A 27,269-nucleotide genomic window follows, 5' to 3' on the forward strand; every position below is an offset into this window, starting at 1 on the left:
AATAGATCATTCCTAATATCTATATAGCTGAATTGAGCGAAGCCATTTATCTTTTCCAGAAGTTTCCTGTATACAGATCCATATACCCTTACACCAAGGGGTCCCTATAGGGAAATGGCGACCTATTGCCAAATAATTTCTATATGAAGGGAATATCCCAATACCGTCGGGGAAGTATCTTTTAATGAATAAATGATGCTGATACCCATATAATTGTTATACTTTCTTATGCGTTTCCCTTTCCTCGTTTTCCTTGAGACGAATCTATACCACAAAATACATATTGATTGCTTGGTTTAGCAAAGAGACGTGACGTCAAAATGCCCTGGGAGAGCTCGAGAGATGTTAAACTTTACAAAGTTGAGCCAATCGCATCTATGAACTCTATTACTTAGTAAACAAAACATTTGTATAATTAACTTTTTAGTCGCATGGCCCCGGGAAGCGGGGCTGCTCGGAGAGCTGAAGCATCCCTAAGATTTTTATGGGGGTGCTGGGTATGTTATACACCACTGCTGAAATCGTCCTGTGATTTCTATTCCATTTTCTGATTTTAGGGATGAAAGAGATGACTGGTAGGCTTAATGGGTGAGTTACAAAAAAAACACAAGAGTAACTGCCCTGTTCAGAACGAGAGAATGGGTTAATTTCGTTTGGACGGGTTTGTGAACACTATAGCTTCTGTTTAAAAAGAACTGGCGCGCGGTGCAGATCGTCACCACTTGTTGAAATGACGTTCAGGACATTCCCTCTCAAAACTAGGAAGTGATGAGGAAATATAGAACAAACACAATTCGATACAACTACTAAATTGTTAGTCAAGGCACACATTCATTGGTCGTAATGCAATCATCACACTGAAGTTGTTAAAAGTTGAAAGTGATACCGCGGAATATTCGACCCCGAAGTGCATGCGTGGGCGCGAACTCTAAGTGGGATAAATTAATATCAACCTCTTGATAACTCAAATCCGATCGAATTGTTTTTGATATTGTCTGCACTGTCTCTGGCAGAGGGTAGAAAGTGTTCTTTCGGGTTCCTGTGAGAACCTTTGCTTTTGTGGGTCCTTCAGAGAGAAATATCTCAGTTCAAAAGAACATCGAGCAGTTTACAGATAGACAGAAGTCATGAATTGGAACTTTTTTAGTTTGTTGGGCTGGATCTTCTTGCAGCTAATTACTGAGAATTCATGTGTTAAAAATGAGGTAAGATAAAGAGTCAATACATTTTCTTTCATTTTGTCGAAATATGATTATGCATCAATATGTCATTTTCCTTTATCATTTCACCATGTATTACTATCAAAGTTAAACTCTTATTATTACTTATTATGTACTTATAAGTATTTTAAGCAAAAATAATAAGTTTAGTAATGTTTCTCAACACAGCACCCTTATTTTTCATTTTCAGACGAATATTTACAGGCAGCGTTATTGCAAGTCCTAATTATCTTTATTGAAGATCAACAAGTTTGTTTTGAATTTTTCAGGTACATCTACTTTCCTCTAGAGTTTCATTTAAAATGTCATTATTTCTTATTATGATTGACCTTGTGTTATTTACAATTTCATGATATCCTAAACATAATTTTGAAGACTCGATAAAATGTTTTTTGATGTTCATATTCGTCTAATTCTTTCGTGTTTTTTTTAGTGTAAATATATCCCTTTACTTTGAGCATCCCCCCCCCCCCCCAAATAGTCAGATTTAAGTAAATGAGTGCATATTATTCACGGACCCGTACTATTATTTTTTATGTAGTGTGTTATAAAAAATTACTTTACTTTTCTTTTTGAAAATCGAAAAAAAACACGAAACATACACGAAGTTGCGGGTTGGTTTTAATCAGTTAAGGTTTCGAGTCTAAGGAATTTTTATAGAACAATATAAAGAAACATTAAATGAACTTTTGGGATTTCGACAGGTTAAAACTGACAACATTCCAAGAATTTGTAATTAAATAAATTGCAAACTAAAACCATTGTGGTATATATTCCCTATATAGATTATGCCCTACTGCGTGCCATGTTTCGCTTTCCTTTCAACAAAAATATGATATTCGTATTATTGTGACGAATTTCAATGGGGTAGCTTATCATATTTTGATTCAATTAAAAAAAACAATTGTGTTGAAAGATAATTGTTGATGAAAGGTTCATTTCATGCGCATTGCTAGGCCTATTCATACTCAAGAATTTTTCGTGAGTGCTTATTATACTTATCAAACTGCCCAACGAAACTGCAATAACTATTACAAAAACAACAACCAATACACAAACAAACCAACATTGCTTCATTTAGCAAACTTCACTTGTTCGATCCAAACTCAGATATCATACGGCATCAAGATAAGTCTAAACAAAACATTTAACTTGATAAATGAACAAAAGCTTTTTCCAATTCCATAGCCTTGGAAAGCATGATCTGCTGAGAGCCGAGTTCAAATTTACGAACTAATCAGTTGGACTCGTTTTTATCTGCCTTATATCTATTCGGATCACGGTTCCCATAGCAACTTGAATCATCGACTAACCTTCAAGAAACGATGTCAACTTGACAGCCAAAAGCAATGTATATTTTGCAGATATTTCTATAAAGAAAAAAAAATGATGACCCGATATCATGTAGACATATACCTTTACCTATAAGAGAAAGATGGAAGAAATTATCAAAAGAAAGAAAGAAAGAAAGGAAGGGCAAAGAAAGAAAGAAAAAAGAAAGAAAGAAAGAAAGAAAGAAATAAAGAAAGAAAGAAAGATAAGATAAGAAGGAAAGAAGGAAAGAAAGATAAGAAGAAAAGAAGGAAAGAAAGATAAGATAAGATAAGATAAGAAGGAAAGAAAGAAAGAAAGAAAGAAAGATAGAAAGATAGATAGATAAGATATAAGAAGGAAAGAAAGAATGAAAGAAAGAAAGATAAGATAAGAAGGAAAGAAAGAAAGAAAGAATGAACAAGAGGATGCACGAAAAAGTGTGCATGAGAGAAACACAAAATGAAGATAACAGGAAAGAAATTTCTTATATTTTCTAACTTCAACTGCAATAACTTAATTAATCCTTACACAAAATTTGATTGCAAAGAAATTATTTGCTTGTATACAGTAGAAAAAAATATGGACTTGCACTTTATGCGAAGGGGATAAAACAAACTTAAACCTTCAAAGTTCTTTATCCCTCCAAATCTATTCGAGTAATCTTATCTTAAGAATGTCACTCATCTCTTTTGGACAGATGGTTCAATTATGTACGTGTCTCCACGCTATTTGACAACCACTTGGGGAACATGAAAGTTTACGTTAAGAAAAGGAAGGGGAAACCCTTGAATTTTACGATTTTTTATTTAGCATGTTTTGATTTGCTTGATGGTATTGTTTATAGATTAAGTTTTTCTTGCTCTTTCACCTGTTGTTTCTTTCTTTAATATATATTTAATCATACCATGTGTATTATGAAATATGCTTTACCAAAATAAAATAAAAGTATAGTGCTTTTTTTTTAATACTAGTCCGATTGTTTGGTTTACTTTATACAGTATTTGAGATGCTTTTTTTTTAGAAAACCCTTTCTACGAAATAAAGATATTTTACGAACATTATTTGTGACAACCTTCTTGTTTTAAAAATGTTATATCATTGAGCGAATATGTAGCCTATATGTTTTTTGGGCATGTAATGATAATCTAGACTGAACTTTTAAGGCGTGCAGGTTCCCACAATTAAATGTATACATGTTATCACTGCATAACTATACATTCCTATTTAAAAATCTCTTGATTGTGGCTGACTAGCAATATTAATTTGACGATGCATAAATAATCATATTTATCACACTGAAAGTTTAATTGGCCTCACTGAAAGTTTTGTAATACTGGTAGCAAATTGTAATTGTACAACAATAATAGTTGGGATTTTATTTTTCAATTCAAATTATCCTTAATTGTTCCTGTATTATTTCAGGTTGATTTCAGTTTGAATATTTCTTTTTGAAAATATCAGGACTTTGAATTAAGTTTCGAATGCACACAAATGATGCCAAATTATTTAGGAAGAATATTCTATCAAAGTCGTGGATACATCTTTCTCGCGCCTGTAACACATTGAAATAAGTACTCGGGCATGAAATAATTTGATTACCGTGATCATTATGGGGGAAAAGAGATCACTTTTAAAGCAGCTAAACAATGGAAATGTCATCTAAATGTATTGAGAATTGTTAATCATAAATTTAGTTACAATTTTCAATTGTTTTTGTTACGTTGAATGCAGGCATCTTTGATGGCATTGCATGAGATATTGTGATGTCATATCCCCATCTCCCGTTTTGTATATCTTGATATTATATTTTCATAAATGTGTACAAACATATGCCCCTTATTTTGTAACACAATCACTTAATAGGCATTTAACGAAGCAAAAATTGTATTCTATATAACATTGATTACATTTAGATACAAATTAAAAGACATATTCTTCGCATGATGATATACACTGTTGTTTAACCTAAATTTGAAATTACCTATACATCAACTTGTTGTTTTTTACATCAGATTTCGATGGAATTTCACTGTTTCGTTTGTTATGATTATCTTAACTCTATTTTAGCGTGTTTAGTTCATATAATTTCAGGCCGGGGCACCTCTTTAATAATGCACAGTCATGGACCGACATTTGAACAAATATATAAAGTGAATAACTTAAAAGGGACAATTATACATATTTAATGAAAAATGAAACAATTAATGAATAGAGTAGTAATAATAATAATAATGATAACGTCATATTTACCCCGGGTAGCCACTTCAATTCCGAAAATTGTTCCCCCAGCGGGCCCTACCTGATACTGATCTAGATCTTTTGTATTTAATGATGACATTCGCTGAAATTCTTAAACCCGTTCTGGTTGGCAACTAAACGTTTACGTACACGTTTAAAATTGTTTTAAAATACCATCAATAATAATCTTTAGAATATTATATGAAAGATGATTGAAAAGGAAACAAAAAGGGAAAGAAAGAACATTAAGTCAATACGAAATAATTCCTGAAATTGGATTGAAGCAAAGAACCACCAGCTACTATAATTTTTAGTTGGCATATATTATTAATATGTTCATGACCTAAATTTCCCTCAGTCAATTTTCTGTCAGATGAAAGATGTTTTGGAGAAACGAAAAATGATTGTGTTTAAATCATTGTTATTCAGTTACCTAAGAAGAAAAGTGGGCCAAATGTTGGGTTTTATGCCGAAGTTTGAGTTCTATAAGAACTAAAAAAGTAAACTTTCTCGAATTATTAACAATGAAAATTATTCTTCTTTTCAATTCCATCGACCATGAATTTGTTCATTCGTAATCGTTTTTTTTTTTCATTAAATTTCACATTTTTATTATAAAAATACAAATACTGATTCTTATCAAATCAGTAACGAATGTATCGTAGAAAACGCTCCTTATTTGTGTATTTGGTCTTATTATACCTACATAATCTTGCTGTCGATTCCTTTTCCCCCCTTTTAGTATTTTCGGTATGACTTTTATATTTGCCCCATCAGTCAGTGGAAAATCAATTTAGTCTTAAACTTCGAGCTATTTTGTAAAAAAAAAAGATATGATTGTGTAAAAGAATTCATTTTTCATTCTACAATACAAATAAGTTTTTAGAATCTGATTAAGAAATATTTATTCATCTGCAATTCAACTGGCACATTTGCTGGATCCTCAACCCTTTCATTTGAAAAAAAACATAAAGAAATAGTCCCCCCCCCAAAAAAAAAAAAAATCATGGATCAGCCCCAATGCACAAGCTGTTCCGATCACACGTGACCTTGAATTTCTTCACGTTATTCCTCGAAATTGATTCAAAAGAAATGTAATTCCTGTAATTACTCGTGAGTGTAAAGTGCAAACTTGATTCCATATGCTAGTAATAACATATTGCTGCTGTCAAGTTCGAATGTCAATTCTATATCCGGCAGGTTTTCCAGTTAAGAAGATCAGGAAGTACGCTTATTATTTCTTACTTTCTGCAAATAATTTAAGAGTTGGACGTTGTTGTTTTCTCAGTACCACAAACGAGAAACGAAATAGACTGTTTCTCAAATTTGCTGAAACGTTCATTCTGGAATTATTTTAGCATAAACTTCCGGATTTATCGACAAACTAAATTGCTCGGATATTAAGTAAATCCAGGTGAACCGTAGTCATAGACCAATCGAATTATGGATTTAGTTTTCATCCTGAAGATTCATTTTAAGATCTCAAATTGTCATTTTCAAATTCCTTGAGATTTGATTTTTTTTTAAGGATTCAAACTGAATACAGGAATCAATTTGGTTCCTAACGAGAGTCCACCAGGATTTAATTTTAAATATATGCAATTCTTTTGTAGAGTATTTAAATATTGATAATTTATCTTGTTGTTTTTATTACAAATAAATATACTTTACTACTTTTTTTTTATATGACAGAAGGTAATTTCGTAAAAATTTCACCTCCCATGCATACAGGGACACGTGACCCTAATCTTAGCGAAATGTTTTCTTCATACTTAACTTTTTTAAACCTCATTTCTGTTTTTTTCCTGTAACAGATCCCAGCCTCATTGCTGTATGAACTAAAGGATGTACACACAATTGATGATCTCATGAAGGTTATATACATACAACCAAACCAAGGTATTACCCCCATCCATCCATTCAGCACCCTGTCCTTCTGTAATCCCTTCCTCTACCCCGACACCCCCCCCCCCTCTATCTCATACACACATAAGAGTATACCTTTGTATACCTTTCGAGTTTTCCATAGCCTTGAAAGTGACCATGAATAGTTGATTCAAAGTATCTCAGTTGTTTTGCTTTGGGTTTTTTTTTTCAACTAAACAATGAATTTACGGGTTTACTCGTTCAACGGCAGTTAGTCAAACTTAGGAAAATACAATTCTCATAAAAACACATCAGGTTCAAATCAATCATAATATATTTTGCCTTCTTGGTCATGTTGGTGTGAATATTGAATAAAAATAGCAAAATCATTGGGAAATTAAAAAAAATAACAGTTAAGTGACAAATGTAATTATTTATGCCATTAGTTTGACACTGGCTCCATCTTCACTAATGCGAATCAGATATTTCCTTTATATCAGCCAAGGAATTTATGGGGAGCTCACCGATTGATAGACGAATACCACCGAAGATGTTACCTATCATCCCTCGACAATCTTCGGAAGAGTCCGAAGAGGACACTGCCCCAGCATCCGTCACTTCATACAAAGCACCGTGTAAGTAAATAGAAAAGTTGAAGAAAAGGTTTAACAGAATAAAGCCTGTTTTAAATTATCGAATGAATCATTGAATAAAATTAAACGGCTAAAATCTATAATGACATTACGTGACGTGCAAGGGGTCCAATTTTCGGCACGATCGGGGGATTGGAGGCAGAGAGCCAGACCCTCAAAATAATTATCTTGGGTTAATTTATGAACAAATATAGAGTAACCTATTCAAATTTTGTTTGTAAAAAATTTTAAAGACTGTCATGGCAGGAATATTTGTATATGTGATGATTAAATATGAAATAATATATTTTTTCATACGAAACAGCTGTGATGGAATTAAATTTCCAGAGCATGGATGGTCCAGCGAGTCTGCAAATGACATCTAGTAAGTTACCTTACAAAATAAAAGAAGTTTATTGTATAAAGATTAATCCTAATGACATTATACTATATACTATATTAAATCGGCCCAACAAAATTTAACACAACATTGCATATCAAAGTTAAATTGTTTTGAATTACAAAATGTAATGTTTTGGTCATAAGCCATGGTGACACATTTTCATACATCTTATGAAAGTTTTAGCAGAGGTTAATTTCTTTCCATTTTTTTTCCTTTCATCAATTCCAAATTTCCTTAAGATAACATATAGCAAAAAATTTTGAACCCCTCCCTCCCCCTCATTTAAAAAAGGAAGAGAAATATAAAGGGAAAATGTAGAAATGTAAAATGAAAAAGAAATCCTTAAGCAATGAATTATTCCCCTGCTTGAATGAAACGCAAAAACGAAATGCATTCATGCAGTTTGAAAAAAAAATTCATGACGTCAAAACAACATTGGTCATGGTAGGATGAAGGAGGTGATACATTATCTTGACGTAGGCCTATTCTAAATGTTATTGTGACAAAGGTGTTAAAATGAGTGGGATAGTGGTGAGAGGAAGCAAAAAAAAAATAGATGGTGGATAGGGGGTGCCCAGGGCAGAGATGAATTTAAAGGATTACTCATAGACAGAGTCAGATCATGAACAAATGAAATATGACTTGACGATGGAGTCTCTTCAATCTAGAAGTCATTCATTTGGTCTAAATTCCATTTAATTATTCAATAGCCAAGGGATGATATCATATTTATTCTGTACAGATGAATGTGATCTATTTTTACCCCTCCCACAAATTCCCCATTCGGGTCTAGCTCATGAACTATTCATGTAAGTCTCGCAGTATGACTGTCTCGTCATTCATTATTAATATGTGGCAAAACAAAACGAACAAAAAGCAATAAAATAGTGATATTTGGTCAGATATGATTCCATATAAGAGTATGTCTCTTTAATGGTCCCCGATTCAAAAGGACTGAAAATCCTTTTTGTAATATGTTTAATTGCTCTTATTATTATTATTAATATTGTTTTTTCCCAAGCTCCGATATGTTTGTTTATTTGTTGGTTGGGTTTTTTTTTTTGGGGGGGTGGGGTCATTGAAATTTGATTCACAGTTGCGCTTTTACTAAAAAATGCTGATAGGGGATGAAGGTTCGGAAATTATGCACCATTCCTGAATTTAAAAAAATGCAAGAGAGAGAAGCTATATCGAGTAAGCCATCCTTTTTTTCTAAGCTATGATTATGATTTCTATTGAGATAGTTACTAGATCATGTAGATTGTAGGCCTAATATTCTATCACATTATATATAAATAGAAATGGGTCATTAAAGTCAATGGAATTCGATGACGATTATGATCATTGTATTGTAGCATTCAACTGACATTTATCGAACTTTCAAATGATTTTCTTTCATCGTTCATTAATTCCTCACCCTTTCCTACTTTACAGTTGCTGAAATGCCGAGGTGTGAACCTCGACCAACAATCCTCACCACATCCGATGTCATAGATGAAGGGATAGTTGGAAACGAGGTTGAGTATGCTATCTACTGGCCTCCATGTATTACAATTAACCGGTGTGGAGGTTGCTGCTCTACAGAAATCTTGCAGTGTGTTGCTAATAATACGAGAACTAGAGAAATGCAGGTGCGATTCTCGTTTGAACGGTGTTACATTGCAGGTGAAGAGGGGGGGGGGGGGATGTCGATGATCGAATCGGCATTCCCCACTAGAAAATTAGGCGTCTCTACAATTTTCAAGTTTATACATGCAATATATCTAAGTAAAAAGAATTACAAATATATTTGCGTATTGTCTTTCTCCGCTCTTTATAGCCACATCCCCATCCTTTATGCAAAAGCCCCTTGTTATGTATTCATTCAGTTTCATTTTTGTAGGAGTAGGAAAACATGTTTCGTTACGTCCCTTTTGTATACTTCTTCTCTCAAAGCATTTCTTGGATTATATTCTTTCCTTTCTATAGGTTCTACGACTGACAGCCCATCAACGATCACCTCAAATTCAATTGAGCGGTCTTGTATCAGTCTCTGTGCAAGAAGATGAATCGTGTTCCTGTGAATGTAAGGTTAAACCTCGGGACTGTCATCCAACTAGAGAGGTAATGTATTAAGTAGGTTATAAACGGTTATAAACGGTTTAGTTAAAGTAGGATACTTATTAAAGGACAAGTCCACCCCAACAAAATGTTGATTTGAATAAAAAGAGAAAAATCCAATAAGCATAACACTGAAAATTTGATCAAAATCGGATGTAAAATAAGAAAGTTATGACATTTTAAAGTTTCGCTTAATTTCACAAAACAGTCATATGCACATCCTTGTGGGTATGCAAATGAGGAGACTATGACGTCATCCACTCACTATTTTCTTTTGTATTTTATTATATGAAATATTCTAATTTTCTCCTCATTGTCAAGTGATACAACGATTAATTCCTCCCTGAACATGTGGAATTAGCATTGTTTAATACTATATGGTTCAGTCAAGTTGGTCCTTATTGTCAAATCTATAAAAAAATTAAATATTGTATAATTCAAACAATAAAATACAAAAGAAATAGTGAGTGATGGACATCATCGACTGACTCACCTAGTTGTGCATATCACTGTTTTGTGAAAAATAAGCGAAACTGCGATTTTGATGAAATTTTCGGCACTATGCTAGTTTGATTTTTTTTTATTTTTTCAATAAAGTCTTATTGCTATTTTATTGACAATATTGATAGTTAATTAGTTACCATAATTTTTGTAATACATAACTTTTTACTTTCCTGGATTCATTCATTCATCCTAATTGAATAAATGAATATGTTCTCTAAAATAGTCACCTACGTCATTATACTTAAGAAGAGCATTTAAATACAGTCATTAGAGTGCATATATTTAATCATTACTGTATTCACTAAGAGAGCAAGACACGAACACAACCCCAAAAAACATGAATTCATGCTCTGTAACTTCCCCTTTGAAAGTGGAGTGAAGAGGGGGGGGGGGGCTGTGTTGAATGTGAAGGCGGGTTGAGCAGCCAATAATCACGTTTACTGAAAATGGGGGCAGCTGAAGCCCCCGGTACCCAGCACCTTAGAAGCCCTTTTTTTAATTACATAAGGTGAAAATAAATCATCATATCTCTTATTCCTGTATCATTTAAATCCCGTAGAAAACATATTTTTTATATACTTTATTTTTAACAGATCTATAGGAACTGCCAATGTGAATGTAATGTGGAATACGAGTGCCCGGACGGTATGATATGGGATGCTACACGATGTGATTGTATCTGTAATACTCCTATTCACGAAAGGTATTTTTTTCACTTCGTAAATATCACATTTTAATTTGAACACCTGCCCCCCTTGCCACCACCGACCAACGCTAAAAATAAACCATGTACGCGGAACCTCTGCCTCTCTCTCTCTTTCATCCCCTCTCGATCACCCCTCCCTTTTTCTCTCTGTCATTGTCTCTGTACCTCACACACACACACCCACCCACACCCACGCAATCATAAATAAATTCAGGTGGACTTTAATTAGGGACCAATCAAACTCTGGATTTCCATCAATTTTTATTTTTTATTTTGAGGGATTTAAATTTAATCCTTTGAAATTTAAAAATGAATCTTTACGATTAAATTTAAATCCAGAATTCGATTTGTCCCAAACTATATACATTTTATCTTGATTCATTTTAAATCCCTGCAATTTAGAGTGCACACATGCACACTATGGCCCGTATTTTGAAGTCGGGTTTAACTTAAACTCAGTTTTAAAGTTGTGGTTTAAGTATGGATAGCCAATGGTTACATAAATCACTAACAGTAGAGATATCATATTTCAGCTCATTTGGCTCTTAAATCATTAATAATTGTTTAGTAAGTATAAATAGATGATTGTCTCCACCATTGAAGAATCAGGAAAGAGCACAGTAAATATAAGAAACAGACAACTTAATAACAATTTTGACACTTTTGGCTTCCCATAATTTTAGCACAGAGTTAAACCTGACTTCAGAATACGGGCCACTAACTCTCTCCTCTCTATAATTTTCTTCTCCCTCCTCCACTCCCCTCTCCTATCCTATCACCAGTATTCACTTTTATTTAATATGTATAACTGATAAAATTCATGATTTCAACAATTATATATCTTTTTTATTTGATTTCTCATTTACCAGGACTTGTAGAAGAAGAAAGCATTATTTTAACGAGGATAGTTGTGGTTGCCAATGTTTAGAACGACTGCAAAGGGGCTGCCAATCTCCTTATGTGTTTAACCCACAGACATGCAAGTATGTATCATGATTATTATTATTTATTATAGACCTATACCATTTTCCATTTTTAGAAAGTTTGAAGAATGGAAATTGTATTTTTATCATCTAATAATTTGATATATACTATCATCGATTCTATTCTATCGATATGAAAATGAGTGCCTTTTAAAGTATTCCTTTTTTTACCGTTTCTCCCTAGACTTATTCAGTCATGGATGTCAATACGTTTTAAAGTTTTGTATGTACAGAAACAGTATTCGGCCATTACACTACCCAAATGTTAATGATAATCGGCACAGAGAGTAGCCGAAACCATCTAAAATTTTGATCTTACGAGCACTTAAAGCGAGTGACCAAAATGTAAATTTTACGAAAAATCAGTTATTGTAATCAGTTTTGCAAAGTGAAGTCTTTTCTACGGACGGCAAAACTTCCGATTTTTTTTTTATTGAACATTCTTCTCTTTTTTTTGGGGGGGGGGCACGTCCTCAATCTTTCAAGGAAAAAATGTGTTTAGTGAACGTGCCCCTCTGTCCTCCGATGAATGACGCACATGAGATTTTTTTTTCTTTTAATTAGGATTCTTCATTTGTTCTAAAATATAATCCTGCTAATTGTTTTTTTTCAGATGCCAGTTCACATCGAGATCAAAAAGGCGACCATTTTCACCCTCATCGAACTTACCATGATCTACACAATCATCTAAGAACACTTCGTTTGGAAATAATTATGGATTTAGATGAAATAACATAATTATCGTCACTTCTCGTGGAGGAATTTAGAAGAAGTATGGGTGTTCATGAAATAAAATCGAAGGAAGATTGAATGCCCAACCCTGCAAGCTATCCAGACCAGAAATCACACATCATAAAATCAAATTTTCACTTTAAAAAGGCTCGCGGCTTTTTTAGAAATGTTTACCGATCCGATGTGTTGTGTCCCTCAATTTTTTTTGGTTTGCACGCTATACAGTGCGTATAAAAAAAAACGGGACAGATTTGAAAAGTCTAAAAAAAATTTGTTTCAAATAATGTTGTCTATATTTTGGTGTTAATAGATGCTCTAAGGTCTTATCTTTGAAATGCAATTTAAAAAAATAAATTTCATTCATGCTTGAGCGAACACGGGACGTTTTTGTTGGGGGTTCAAAAAGAGGCTTGCGCCAGAATTGCAGAATATGTGTAATACAATGATCAGACTTCTTGCTAATCAGGAGACTTCCTCTTGACCTTTTCATTATCTGTGCCACAATTTTCGAATTATGCTGTCAAATTTCATTTACTAAGTTATTTATTTAATTGAATTATTTTGTTTTTTCATTTAAACTTCTCTTACCTTTTAATTTTCCTTCATAAGTAGCTGAGAAAAGAAGATTTTTTTTTGTCAACCCAAGCAAGAAGATTTGAATTATTAATTGGGAAAACTTGTGATTATTCAAATCGTTTTTTTATGTGAAACAAATTATGTTATGTACCTTTAAAAGACATGAATCTATTTTTCAATGGGTCATTAATTCCTTGACCAAGTTTAATTGCTTGACAGGAAACACAGGAAGGGATTCATGTCTTTCAATGACAATGGTGTATTGAGTCAATTTTGAAGGAGCTAGATATGGCAGATCGGGTAAAATGTATTTAAAAAGTTGTGAGCGAGCGAAGTGAGCACGCAAATATTCCCACTTTTTTTAATTACAATATCAAATTTTGTGATAGATTTTGACATAACATTTAGAAAATAATATCATATTTTACTTTCTATCTTTCCTTTTATTTCCTGTCCACTTTTTTTCTTGGTCATGATTTTTTTTTTAATTGAGGGGGGGGGGGAGCAACCTGAGCGCCCGCCCATCTGTGTGGCTTTGTTCAAAAGGCACCATAACCTTTGTAGCACATAATGAAAGGATTTGAATTAAAAATCCATGCTCTCCCATAATTAGGTTGAAAAAAAATAATTTTAGCTTGAAGAAGGAATATTCAAAGCTAACAGAGAGCATATTAAAAAGAAATAACAGAATAATTCAAGCAAATAAATAGATCTGATAATGAATTTTGACCGAATGATTTGAAAATTATGGCAAAGATAATGAAAAGGTTAAGAGGAAGTCTGCAAATTAGCAAGAAGTCTGATCATCATACTACTCATATTCTGCAATTCTGGCGCAAGCCTCTTTTTGAACCCCCAACAAAAACGTCCCGTGTTCGCTCAAGCATGGACAAAACTAAATTTTTTTAATAACATTTGAAAGAAAAGACCTTAGAGCACCTATTAACACCAAAATATAGACATAATAATTTGAAACTAAAATTTTATAGACTTTTCAAATCTGTCCCGTTTTTTTTTTTTTGATACGCACTGTATACTGTGAACAACCGTCGTTAACCATATGAGCATGGACAGACATTCACAGAGTTTTTATCTATATCAAATTGTTGTTTGTACAAAACTTAAAACAAGTTGTAAATTATCTATACCAAATCGTCATTATCATAGCGAGTGCGGTACTAGTAAGAAATTATATGTTGTACTATATTGGGTAAATTTCATCATTATTTCAATATAATTGTAAACATAAAATATATACCTCTGTTTGGACATTACTTGAATAAGTTTGGCTCATCATTTGGATTTCAGAATAATGGGCCTAAATATGCCCAGAATTTATTTTAAAGTTTATTTTTTGTCTCGCCTGCATAGCAGAGCGAGACTATAGGCGCCGCTTTTCCGACGGCGACGGCGGCGGCGGCGTCAACATCAAATCTTAACCTAAGGTTAAGTTTTTGAAATTACATCATAACTTAGAAAGTATATGGACCTAGTTCATGAAACTTAGACATAAGCTTAATCAAGTATTACTGAATATCTTGCCTGAGTTTCAGGTCACATGACTAAGGTCAAAGGTCATTTAGGGTCAATGAACTTAGACCATGTTGGGAGAATTATTTTCAAAATCTTAACCGAAGGTTAAGTTTTTGAAATGACATCATAACTTAGAAAGTATGTGGACCTAGTTCATGAAACTTGGGCATAAGATTAATCAAGTATTAGTGAACATCCTGCCTGATTTTCAGGTCACGTGACCAAGGTCAAAGGTCATTTAGGGTCAATGAACTTTGGCTAAGTTGGGGGTATTTGTTGAATTACCATCATAACTTTGAAAATTTATGGATCTAGTTCATGAAACTTAGACATTAGGTTAATCAATACCACTGAATATCCTGTGCGAGTTTCAGGTCACATGACCATGGTCAATGGTCATTTAAGGTCAATGAACTTTGGCCGTGTTGAGGATATTTGTTAAATTACCATCCTAACTCTGAAAGTTTATGGATCTAGTTCATAAAACTTGGACATAAGAGTAATCAAGTATCACTGAGCATCCTGTACGAGTTTCAGGTCACATGACCATGGTCAAAGGTCATTAAAGGTCAATGAACTTTGGCCGTGTTAGGGGTATTTGTTGAATTACCATCCTAACTCTGAAAGTTTATGGATCTAGTTCATACAACTTGGGATATAAGAGTAATCAAGTATCACTGAACATCCCCTGTGAGTTTCAGGTCACAAAACCAAAGGTCAAAGGTCAGTTAAGGTCAATAAACTTAGGCCATGTTGGGGTAATTGTTGAATTGCCATCATAACTTTGAAAGTTTATGGATAGAGTGAATGAAATGTGGACATGGGTGTAGTTGACAAGTCTTAAGTCAACGTTCAAATGTCATTTATGGTCAATGAACGTGGTATTATGTCATTATATGAATGGTGTTTTTGTGAATGATTATTTAATAGTAGTTTTCAAAGTTAGCACTGCTGCTATATTAAATCGCGTAATGCAGGCGAGACTGCCAGAGGCGTTCCACTTGTTTATATTTATGTGCGCTCTGTTTTTTTTATTTCACTTATCCGATATTACCTGATATGTTTTAACTTTTGATTGCTTTCACGAGAGAGAGAGAGAGGGGGGGGGGGGGGGACAGCGGCTCACAACAGCCAGTGAGGCCGAGGGAGGGGGCAGCAGACTACCGGCAGTGGAGTTTTTCAGTGATAAATCTATAACAAATCACAATGAAAGTGAAAGGAAATATAGGAAGAGAGAAAGAATGACTGAATGAGAAGAAAAGGAGAATGAAAACAAACTAAGAGAAATTGAAGAAAAAATAGATAATTAGGAAAGACGAAGAAAAGGGAAATATGATAGAGGTAAGGAAAAGAAAAGAGGGAGAGGAAAAGGGAGATAAAAGGAGAGAGCAAAATAAAATATGAGGAAAAGAGAAGGAAAGAGAAAAATCACAAGGCAAAGACGAGGAAAAAGAAAAGAAGAAATTTGGAACCACACGGAAGCAAAGGGGAAAATAGGGAACGAACAAAGAGAAGGAAGAGAAATTGGAGAAGAAAACTACAGATAGGAGAATGATTACACCTATTTCGTTCAAACCAAAGGTGTTAATCACAACTGCGTACAGTTGGAGGAGGGGCTTGGTGGTGCTTTGCCCCCACCCCAAAAAAGTTTCACGGCCAAGAAAGAAAAAAAAGACAAAGAGAAAGAAAAAGGAGAAGAGGTAAATTATGATATCATTTTAAAAATATTATGTCAAAATTAGACTTTCATTTCCAAAAGGAATTTTGGGGCCTCATTTTACGCCACTGCAAGTCCGCATCAGAAAAATGTTGATTTGGATTCATAGAGAAAAATCAGACAAGCATAATGCTGAAAATTTCATCAAAATCGAATGTAAAATAGGAAAGTTATATGACATTTTAAAGTTTCGCTTATTTTTCACAAAATAGTTATATGGACAATTTAGTCATATGCAAATGAGAGAATCGATAATGTCCTCCACTCACTATATCTTTTGTTTTCTATTGTTTGAATTATACAATATTTCTATTTTTACAGATTTGACAATAAGGACCAACTTGACTGAACCATAAATTGTTAAACAATGGTCATTCCACAAGTTCAGGGAGAAATAAAACTTTGTTTCGCAGGACAATGAGGAGAAAATTAGAATATTTCATATTTCATATAATGAAATACAAAAGAAATAGTGAGTGAATGATGTCATTAGTTCCCTCATTTGCATACGGACCGGGATGTGCATAAATTATGACTGTTTTGTGAAATTAAGCAAAAATTAAAAATGTCATAACTTTCTTATTTTACATCCGATTTTGATCAAATTTTTAGTGTTATGTTTGTTGGATTTTTCTTCCTTTATTCAAATCAACTTATTGTGGGGTGGAATTGTCCTTTAATAATCGATAGCTGTAAAAAGGCCGTGACATCAGGCTTAAGTCAAACTGTATCGTTTATGACAACATGAAGAGTGGATGTAATAATATGGACATAAATGCACCGGTATCCATCAATGAAAAAATGATATAAATGGAAGTTTTTGAAAAATAAAAAATATTAAAAAAACAGTGGATATTTTCAAATTAAAAAAATCCGGTGACAAATAAAATCTTTCTAGATATGGACCTGTGACACTTCTGTTGTGAGCAAAACAATGGAATCTTTAGTTTAAAAATCGACATAGATCTCGTCGTCGACATGATCGTCACCATAAGGCGATCAGCTTTTACATTTCATATAGATAAAAAAAAAAAAACACGTAGATATATCATGCATTACTGCTTTATTTCTTTTAATTCAAATAATAACACATTATATCATAATAAATCAAAATACACAAATAATTCTGGAAATGTAACGTAGTACGAGAACGATGACCGTCTAGAAAACTTAAAACCTAATCCAGCATTAGCTGGACTATTCTTTAACATGTCTAGCACGTTAGTCAAGGCTGCTGTACTAGCAGGTAAATCTAGTCCATCCGGATGGACTAGATTTCGGCCTACTGGACTTCTTAATAGGCAGTTTTTGCTTCCAGGACGCAAGACAGATTTAAGAACATAGAAAATGTATTGTAAAATGACCTTCATGACAATGCACAACCAAGAAGTCTTTGTCGAAAATTGGTGAATCAAACCAGCGGTTTCGTCCTTGAATCAGGACAAACGACATATTTGCAATTTTTCATCAGCTCCAAAACTTAGGACGATATATGCTGTTCCGGTTCACCAATATGATTTCGACAAAGACCTCCCAGCTGCACTTTGTCATCTTACGGGTATTTTCAATTTACTGAGTTCTTGAATCAGTCTCCGTTGCAGTTGCGAAAACTCTCTAATGATTGATTGGTTAACAAGAGTGAGTTTAGGCGCTAGACTTGTCAAGAGATAGTCTAGCTGGGACTGATTCACGTTAATCACAGTCTATACAGTCACACCAACGGAACCGACTCCAACCGAACAATGGTATGGCATTGGAATTATCGCAGTGGTTTTGTCGGTTGGGAGTTGATGTTAGAGAGTCCACGTACCAACATTCGACAAAAGTCTCTTAGCTCTCCTTATTTTTGTGCATTTTCAAAGGATTGGTGCTTTGTAGAGAGCAGCTCCATAGTAAATGCGAAAACTCTCTTCTGACGGTGTGACCGTGCATGGTATAAAATATGAAGAGATTGCGTAAGATGAAATATATACAACCATATTATTCGCAATCAGTTTATCGCTATCTTTAGATGATTCATAACAAAATATATTACTCGATTCAAAGTGAATTCCAATAACTGGAGTATTTATATTGCGAATAAAAACACAGGTCCTGGGGATTCTTGATCGAAAGAGATGTTCTATTCTTTCCCCAGCCTATAACGACATACTAATTAGCATTTTAGTATGAATACACATAAACACAAACTAAACAAGAAAAATGCTAGCAGAATATCATCTCAATCAATTATATTTGATTCAATAATGCCTTTTCAATATTGATTAAAAACAAATCCAAAGGCTGAATCGAGCATTAATAATACTGTTGATTATAATGTAGAACTAAGCAATACATTTTAAGATGAGACAAAAAAATATTACTTTACTTAAACTTGTATAGCTAAGAAATTGAAATTTTAGCTCTTTAATATTTTTTATGCTTTTCTCTATTGGGATGATAATCTAATCGGCCTTCACTCTTCCCAGTCAACTGCAACCCCTTCATAGATAAGTATATCAAGTAAAAGTAACATGCGTATGTTCAGGCGTGGCACCACAGGAGATAGGGGCGGGAGTCTCCTATGATATTTCAAGTAGGATATCGATACCCTAATTGGTCAACTAAAAATGACGTCACATTCATAATCTTGGCTTTATCAAAATACCCTGACTCCGCCCCTGCCTGTGGTCGTGGCCGTAACAAATTACCACCTCTACCCGACCTCCACTGCCACGACCCCTGCATAAGCTAGAATTTGACTTGTGATTTCCAATGATTCGGTTTCAACACCCTCTCTCAAATTCTAAGGTGTTTTATAAGACATTAACACCAATTTTCTGTCAGATATCGTGTAATTTATAGGATGAGCGTTTCGTCATCCTCAGCAGAGCGACTGGTATAACAGACCAGTGCGATGAATGATATAATCAACATGGCGACCCAGATGCCAGCACTGATACCTGTTGCGATCTGTTGAAAGAAAAGGCAACATGGTGAGAGACGTTAATGAGTAAATGATGAATAATTGATTCAATCAATAATTTGTTTTATTGCATTGTTTTATTTCAATTTGATCAGAATATGCTCAACATAAAGAATGTGACGTCATATACTGGCTGGACATTTTATCTGAAAATACACAATCGATGACTATCAAAGTGACAACACCATTAATCAACAATAACAAATATAAAAACAAAACAATGTATAGGATAACATTGATATAAAACATATTAATGCTCTGATTAGCAATGGTCTATAACTTTATGAATCAACATATTTATTTTGTTGGAGTATAACCATGATAACAAAAAAATGAAGAAAAAACAACATTTGTCTATGATAATGAAGGCGCTTATATTGAAATCATGTACCATTCAAAATAACACTAAAAATACACAAAAAACAACAACAACAACTAAGGGGTGGTACCGTGGTGACGATTATGCATGCTAAAAATATAACAAGAACTAGGAAGGGAACATGTGCGGTGATCCGGGGTATCATGACGTGAAATCTCAAGACTTTGCTGCCATTGAAAAAGTTACGGCTACGGTATACTGCCCTCTCGCGTCGGGTACACAAATACTGACGGTGCCATGAGCCTAATTACATCAGGAGGGCTAAAGATATTCGTTCGACCCAACCCATTCGAAATTTTTCAATTTGATATTGCTGATTGACAAAAATGTATGAATATGATTCAAAATCTAACACTGATTCTAGAAATGGTAACTACTGAACTTCCTTTGCCCAAATTGGGAAGATATATCAATGATTTGGCACTATTTTTTGACTGGCGGAAGAATTGGGGCTATTTTACTGTTTCAGTTGATGAATTTGATCCCATCATAGTTATCTTCATAAATGGCGATTTATTTTTAAAATGAGCTGGCTACGATACCCTTCTCTGGTCAGATATGGAATGTCAGATATATATCCTATCCAAAGGTAGTAAACATTCGACCCTCTAATTTCACATTTATTTTTTATGAATTTTTGTTAAGTGCCATTTTAACACACAAGTCTATGGGGAATGTTTTACGCGCGTGAGACCTGACGAAAAATCGCGCCAGGGGAGGGAGAGATACGAGGGTGATTACTACAAAATTATTGAAAACATATTTATTTTCATTTTATTATCACTCTAAATTTACACTTTCAAGATAAAAAAATCGGTTTGTATCGATAATTATCAAAATTAAACTATACCTGGGCGGAGAATAGATAGAAGTAAAAATGTGATCCGTCATAGTCATAGATATCCCAGTAATCATCATCCTGCCACTCTTTACAACTTAAGGAAATATAAACAAACAAAGATAGAAATTATTCAAGAGAATTGATCATTCTCTAATTTATTTAGATATGCAATGATAAACCAATCCAATCTTCATCTAATTGATTTAGAAATAAATCTTTTTCACATCCTAATTTTGATTTTTCTCCGACCACACTTTCAAAGATTTCTTTCCAATCTAAGGAATTCAGAGACATCCATTCATTATCTATTTTGTGTTGCATTTATTTTGTTTACACATTTTTTTAATTATTATTCTACCTTCAATGCACGCCATCAATAATCTTTTGGATTTTAAAAACTTGGATGTGTTTTTTTTAAAAGAGACTCATCGAGGGTGGGGTCACTCCGCACATGAGGACATTACCTTCAAGCGCAAGTGTGCCAACGAAAGTCTCTGTTTTCAGCAGTTATCATTAACCCCCCCCCCTCCCCCTTTCAGGTTCGATGAGGGAAATTAATCTTCGAAATTCGGCATAAAGTCTTATTAATTCAGAATATATTTGTGTTGTGACCCAAATAATGGGTGATGTGATGTGGTCATCTATTATGGTATCTTATCATGGCCCTGGGGTGCAGGTGGTGCTGAAGCATGCAACCCAGTAAGATTTTCCTGAGGGTGTTGCATGTCTCCATAGGCAGCACCCCCTGGAATTCTGGTAGGTGTGAAAGAAATCATTGCTTGTCCAATTTCTCGGGACCAAAATGACATCCATCTGTAGTAAAACCCCTTCCCCCCCCCTAGCTTGTCCGATTCCTCGTGACCAAAATAACTTTCATTTTGTAGTCAAAACTTTCGTTCATAGGGCCCTAAATCTTATGGTTTTTCAAGTGTGACGTCAATGTAAGAGGAAAATTGACTTTGTGTTTTACGTTATTTCTGATAAATTGTGACTGAAGGTGTTGCGTAATTATTATACACAAAAGAAATGAAATAAGTATAATATAAGGTTAGGGGATGTAGTTGGACGCCCTTGTGACTATTGTTTGGACGTCTGGAAGAGGCTGTGACCCCACCCCCTAACCCAGTGGAGGGGAATTCATTATCTTGCTGTAAATTATTTTTCTAAATTTATCGCAAAGCAAAGACATGGGAGAGGAAATATTAAAGCATTAATGTACCTGAATCTGAAACTGATACTCACGTATTATAGTCGTGCCATAAATCAACCAACAATTCTAGTCCGCTGCAAAGTTTGTTGAATCCCACCGTTATAACGCCTGCCGCTGTGCCGACTATAATCATCAAAATAGCAGAGATTATCGTCTGCAGGATTGGAACGAAGGAACTAAAGAAGAAGAATAAAACAAAGATACAGATAAAGAATAAAGGTTAGAAATTAAGAAAGAAAGAAAGAAAATACAGACACACGAGGGAAGGAAGGAGTAATGGAATGAAACAAAATGTAAATAAAGATTGAATATGCAGGAATGATATTCAAGGGAAGAATCATTATTTCTTTCTAGAAATGTCACAATATAATTATTTAGGGCGATTCCATGCTGTGTCTTACGGGACATTTTGACAATATTTTTCATCTTTTTGACATGAAAATAAAAGGATATTTTCTGTATTAATGGTGATCCTAAAGTAGTACCAGAAGAGGAACAAGCACTAATGGGGTGTTGCAAGAAACTTGCGATCAATTGCAAGTCTATTTTTGGTCCCTAAATCAATCATATGTCTTGCAGTTAATTGCAAATTGGTGAGTAATTGCCAATCTGCTCCTTGAAACAAGAAGTTTAATCTTATTTGCTAACGTTGATCTATCAGTTGTAAAATTGCAACAGAATATTTGCAATTGATCGCAAATATTTTCTTGCAACACCCCCTAAGACTTTTCAGTTGGCTCTTTTACACGTATTCTTTACAATTATTGAAAAGGGAAAAAATACCAAACCGTGCACAAAATGGCAAAGAAAGAAAAAACAACAAAAGCACGGAATCACCCTTTACTTAAAATTCAAATTTTACATAACGACTTATATACGATAACACTGCTTCGTATTATACCTAGCTTATATGAGATGATTAAATCTATATATGTTTTTTAATAAAATCTTGGTTTTGAAGTGTTTAAGTCGGTCGGAATAAGACACATTTATTTAAAGATTTTTTTTTATGAAGAAGTATGATTTGAATTGATAACGAAAGAAAAGTACATAAGAGCAAGATTTCAAATCTATTTCCACATCTAAACCAAATTTTAAAAAAGGGAAACGTCTGCATGAAAGTGAAAGAAAAAATAATATAAAGCAAAAACAAAATAAGATTTCATGACCTGATATCGCACTCCTGATTAATTAAAGAGAAGAATTGTTACTCTACTCACAGTAGTCTTTTCTTCATTGTCAGTTCGATGCCTACGTAGATCATCATTATTACAGAAATCCCGGCAGATACAGCCTTTTTTTATAAAGAAATAAAAAGAAATTTGTTGGTAATATTATAAGAAACATAAATATCTCTAAACTTTTAGTGGCAACTGAAGAAGTATTGTTATAAAAGTATATACAACCACTCCTAAATCTCTAAATCTATTTAAAAGAATCAAAGTACAGTATGTTTGGTTTGCCAAATTTTTAGAGTTTCTCACCCACTTGTGAGCGAAATCTATGCATGAAAGAAAGAAAGATCATGTAGATATGAATGATAGAAATGATAGAAAACACTTCATAGCGCCATCTATGTTGCTTATGGGAAGTACGATTGTCTGATACTTCGACTTTGCCTTGGCTAATAAAAAGATGATCTCCACTAAAATTGCATCCGAGTTCTTATTGACTTTCACAAGATAACCTCGAAGATAAAGAAATGTTCAGTATATTTCAATCCAAACGAAATCTGAATTAAATATTCTTACTATTTTAAGATACTTACATTAGCACCTATGATGTAATTGCAGTTGATGACGTCATTTGTTTCAATGTTGAAGTATCCGACATCTTCAATGGTTGGGTACAAAGGACAATCGCCATTGAAGTCATTCTGAAAATATTCGATTTTGTTCACATTTACAGAAATAATACAATTTTTCATCTTATCAGACTTAAAACCCATCTCCTCAATCCAATGTGGGTTGAACACTTATATTTTGTGGAAGCAGCGAGCGAGGAACATTAGTAGTTTCTTTCGGAAGTGTTTTATTGAAATATGATCGAAATGCACAAATCATGCATACTTTTAACACTCTTGAATAGCATCTCAAGCAATATTACCGTACACTAATAGAATGAGCGCGCGACTCCCGGGGGCAGCGCTTTAGCATGTCTACTGAGATCTATTCATATTTAAGGTTCAAATAATGTGAATCCCATTAAAAAAAAATATCAGAGACGTGTTGCCCCCCCCCCCCCCTACTGCCGCCCCGCACCCCTGTCTGTAATTTCCCTTACATGACTAAAATGTAGTTTGGATGTATGAATTGTCTACTGTCATTTGTCATCAATAGTTGTCTGTGTTTGGTGGCATTGCCTTTGTTTTTTGATGTGGCAGGAGGCCAATTAGGCCTATACAATTTGAGAAATACATCTATGTATAACCTTTACTGTTTGAACTCTTGATGTACAAGTAAAATCGGGCTCAGTTCTACGAGAAGGGTGGCTTTAGAAGCTCACCCCCCTTCCCACAATAACATATAATGATCATGTATTATGTGCACTATAATCTGACTTAAAAAAATTGTGAAAATGTGAAATTTGTCTCAACTGTATATAGCGAATCAACATGTTTCCAAAGTGTTAAGGGATCATAATCATGGTGATCCAAGATACAGACACAAAAAATATATAATGAAATCTATACAGTGGCGTACCGTGGGTCACGACATTGGGGGGGGGGCACACCAGCAAAAAATTTGAGTCACTTAGTGGGCGCGCGAAGCACGCTAAATTACCAGGACTGTGCCATTAAACGGATAAGTATCTCACTGAATAAATAATGCGAGCGCTAAGCGCGAGCTAAAAAATTTTGATATTCACACCAATCACACCAAAAAAGGGACATTATAAGCAATTTTTTGTAATTATGATACGTACCTGTCTCGCTAAACAAACAATGCGAGCGTGAAGCATGAACTGAAATTTTTGTATATATTGACCCCAAACAGAGACATTTCTCATCATATCTCACCATAGTCATCTAATGCGAGTGCCAAGCGCTTGCATATTTTGTTAGAATTACATCTTAACACAATCAAATATTGCGAGCGCGAAGCGCGAGCTGAAAATTGAGGAAATTCAGACCTGAAAAGGGGCATTTTAAGGCTTGTTTGTAGGAATTCACGAAGATCATATGTATTTCACAAACCAACAAATGCGAGCGCGAAGCGCAGGCTGAAAAATTTTCATATTCAGCTCAGAAAAAGGGACATTTTAAGAACTGATATAGGAATTCGTGAAGAGCAGACATATCTCACCAATCCACTGACAATTTAGGAAATTCATGCAGACCTGAAGACATTCTAAGGCTTGTTTGTAGGAATTCACTAAGACCATACTTATTTCACCAACCAAATGATGCCAGCGCAAAGCGCGAGCTGAAATATTTTCATAATCAGAAAAAGGGACATTTTAAGGACTGATTTTAGGAATTCATGAAGAGCAGACAAATCTCACCAATCCACTAATGCGAACGTAAACACGTACTGGAAATTCGTTATATTCAGACCTTAAAAGGGCCTTTTCACACGTGAATCTTGAATCATCATTGTAATGATGATTGCTGTTGTAATCGTGACTGTGATTAGCGTTCATGATTCTAATCATGTTCTAGTTTGGTTTCATACGTGCTAAATATTCGTCATTAGCCTTATTTTTAACTGGAATCATGATTCAAATTACGATTTTTTTTAACAGTGTGAAAGGGCGGAGAAACGAGTTCATGACAATAAAATCATTGAAGCATTAAAGCATTACTCCCCTTTGGCAAAAAGCCTGTATGTGTGTGAGAGGTCTTTGAAACAAATATTGATACCATTTTACCAACTGTCACGTCGCTCGTTTTGATAATGTGGAATCACAATTGACATTAACATTTTGCTTTCGCGAAGTCAACGTGACTGTTTTATAAGTGTTAGTGTTAGCCAATATTTCAGGTTCAACTACTAGTACTGCGATACATGCACTACTGCCATCATCTGCTTTTCTTTCCTTTCATGACTGTCAGTGAAATTTACATGCATTATCTCAAATCAAAGTTATGACGAGATAACGTACTATTATGCATACTATTGAGAAGAAATGGGATCAAGTTTGCACCCTATACACAGGTAGCATTCTTCTGGTGAAATCGTCCACTTTAGTTTAAAAGAAAAAGTGTAAAATGATGCACCTTCTTGTTCCTGTTTGCATGCACAAAAAGCACCATTACATTATATGTAAAAAACAAAGACATAAGGTGCACAGCTGCACCCTCAAATGAGTTCCCAGCTAGTACGTGTTAGTGCTCATGGCATGAAAGTAACATAATTCTTGCTCCTTATTCATAAATAATTATCCTTGTTTATACAGGCCTATAATACCGTTGATTTTATAGTTAATATTGATTCTTACTACTGATAAACAAAGAGAGAAGGAAGCCAAGATTAAAATAGTAATGTCTGGATGTACCTTGTCAATTATATTCATATTCGGCACCGGGCATGATCGATTTCGGGTATCCCGTGTGTTATGGCCTGGGCATCTTGTCCATTGAAAATCTCTATTTTGATTAATAAAGTACTCGACGATTCGTCTTTCCAGAAAAATGAAAATACAACAAAATCACGAATAAAACTGGTTACACACACAGTTTGAGTTTTTTAATGGGTCTACTCCTCGATCAGCAACGAGCTGCAAGAGTACAGCTACTTCATAAAACTTGATCGCATTACCACACGTTATACAGCTATACAAAAAGAAATATCGTACAAGTTTCATTTACCTTTATGAGTACTATAGTGGCCACTGCAGTTAAAGACAAGCAAAGAACCGCAAATAACAGAAGTAACTCCACGAGAGCAACCAAACATCGGCAGTGACCGAACGCCATGTCGATAGGCCACTCACAGCATAATGGTTTTCAATTTCCACAAGGATCAAGAGATCTCGACTATATAGTTTCCTCCTGTTCAGGGTCAAATGAAAATGAATCAAGCAGAGGGCGGAGTAGAAAATTGAGTGATCATGAGTTTAAGGGGGGGGGGGGGAGGTATACTGCTGTGCAGCCCGCTCTGCAGTCATCGATCATTGTTTGTATTAGGCTCATTAATAGACAGAGCAGTACTCAACCCGAGTGTTCAGATGTGCCAGATTAATGGCGCTAACGATATAAAAATAAATCAATAATTACAAAAAATATATCATTTGATGAATCAATATGATCAATGTGAGGTGTGTTTGGGCCGGATGTTAAAATACCACTTCACCTGCGACCCTCATTTTCCCGAACTTTTGCAAATTAAGCCCTCTTCAAATCCACTTT

At 34.3% G+C, this 27,269-nt stretch overlaps 2 protein-coding genes across 3 annotated transcripts; one reads left to right on the top strand and one right to left on the bottom strand.

Annotated features, from left to right (window-relative positions):
• Positions 1-798: 798 nt before the first annotated feature.
• LOC129260839 (vascular endothelial growth factor D-like) lies at positions 799-14,051 on the top strand. The gene is made up of 9 exons (XM_054898829.2): positions 799-1,205; positions 6,587-6,671; positions 7,139-7,273; positions 7,596-7,655; positions 9,108-9,304; positions 9,642-9,776; positions 10,871-10,980; positions 11,853-11,966; positions 12,580-14,051. The coding sequence occupies exons 1-9, from the start codon at positions 1,128-1,130 to the stop codon at positions 12,638-12,640; spliced, it is 975 nt and encodes a 324-aa protein (XP_054754804.2). The 5' UTR covers positions 799-1,127; the 3' UTR covers positions 12,641-14,051.
• A 3,519-nt stretch (positions 14,052-17,570) lies between these two features.
• Positions 17,571-27,036, bottom strand: LOC129259944 (uncharacterized). Of its 2 annotated transcripts, none has more exons than XM_054898060.2 (6): positions 26,730-27,036; positions 23,688-23,795; positions 23,140-23,213; positions 21,952-22,095; positions 20,719-20,803; positions 17,571-19,476 (listed from the first exon to the last, which is right to left on the bottom strand). In XM_054898060.2, exons 1-6 carry the CDS (start codon positions 26,835-26,837, stop codon positions 19,363-19,365), a joined length of 633 nt encoding a protein of 210 aa, XP_054754035.2. In that variant the 5' UTR covers positions 26,838-27,036; the 3' UTR covers positions 17,571-19,362. The 2 variants fall into 2 exon arrangements, with proteins under 2 accessions (XP_054754035.2, XP_063970483.1); XM_064114413.1 differs by having other exon boundaries at positions 26,417-26,735.
• Between the last annotated feature and the right edge of the window lie 233 nt (positions 27,037-27,269).

The sequence above is a fragment of the Lytechinus pictus genome, unplaced genomic scaffold (genome assembly GCF_037042905.1).
Source record: "Lytechinus pictus isolate F3 Inbred unplaced genomic scaffold, Lp3.0 scaffold_19, whole genome shotgun sequence".
NCBI lineage: Eukaryota > Metazoa > Echinodermata > Echinoidea > Temnopleuroida > Toxopneustidae > Lytechinus > Lytechinus pictus.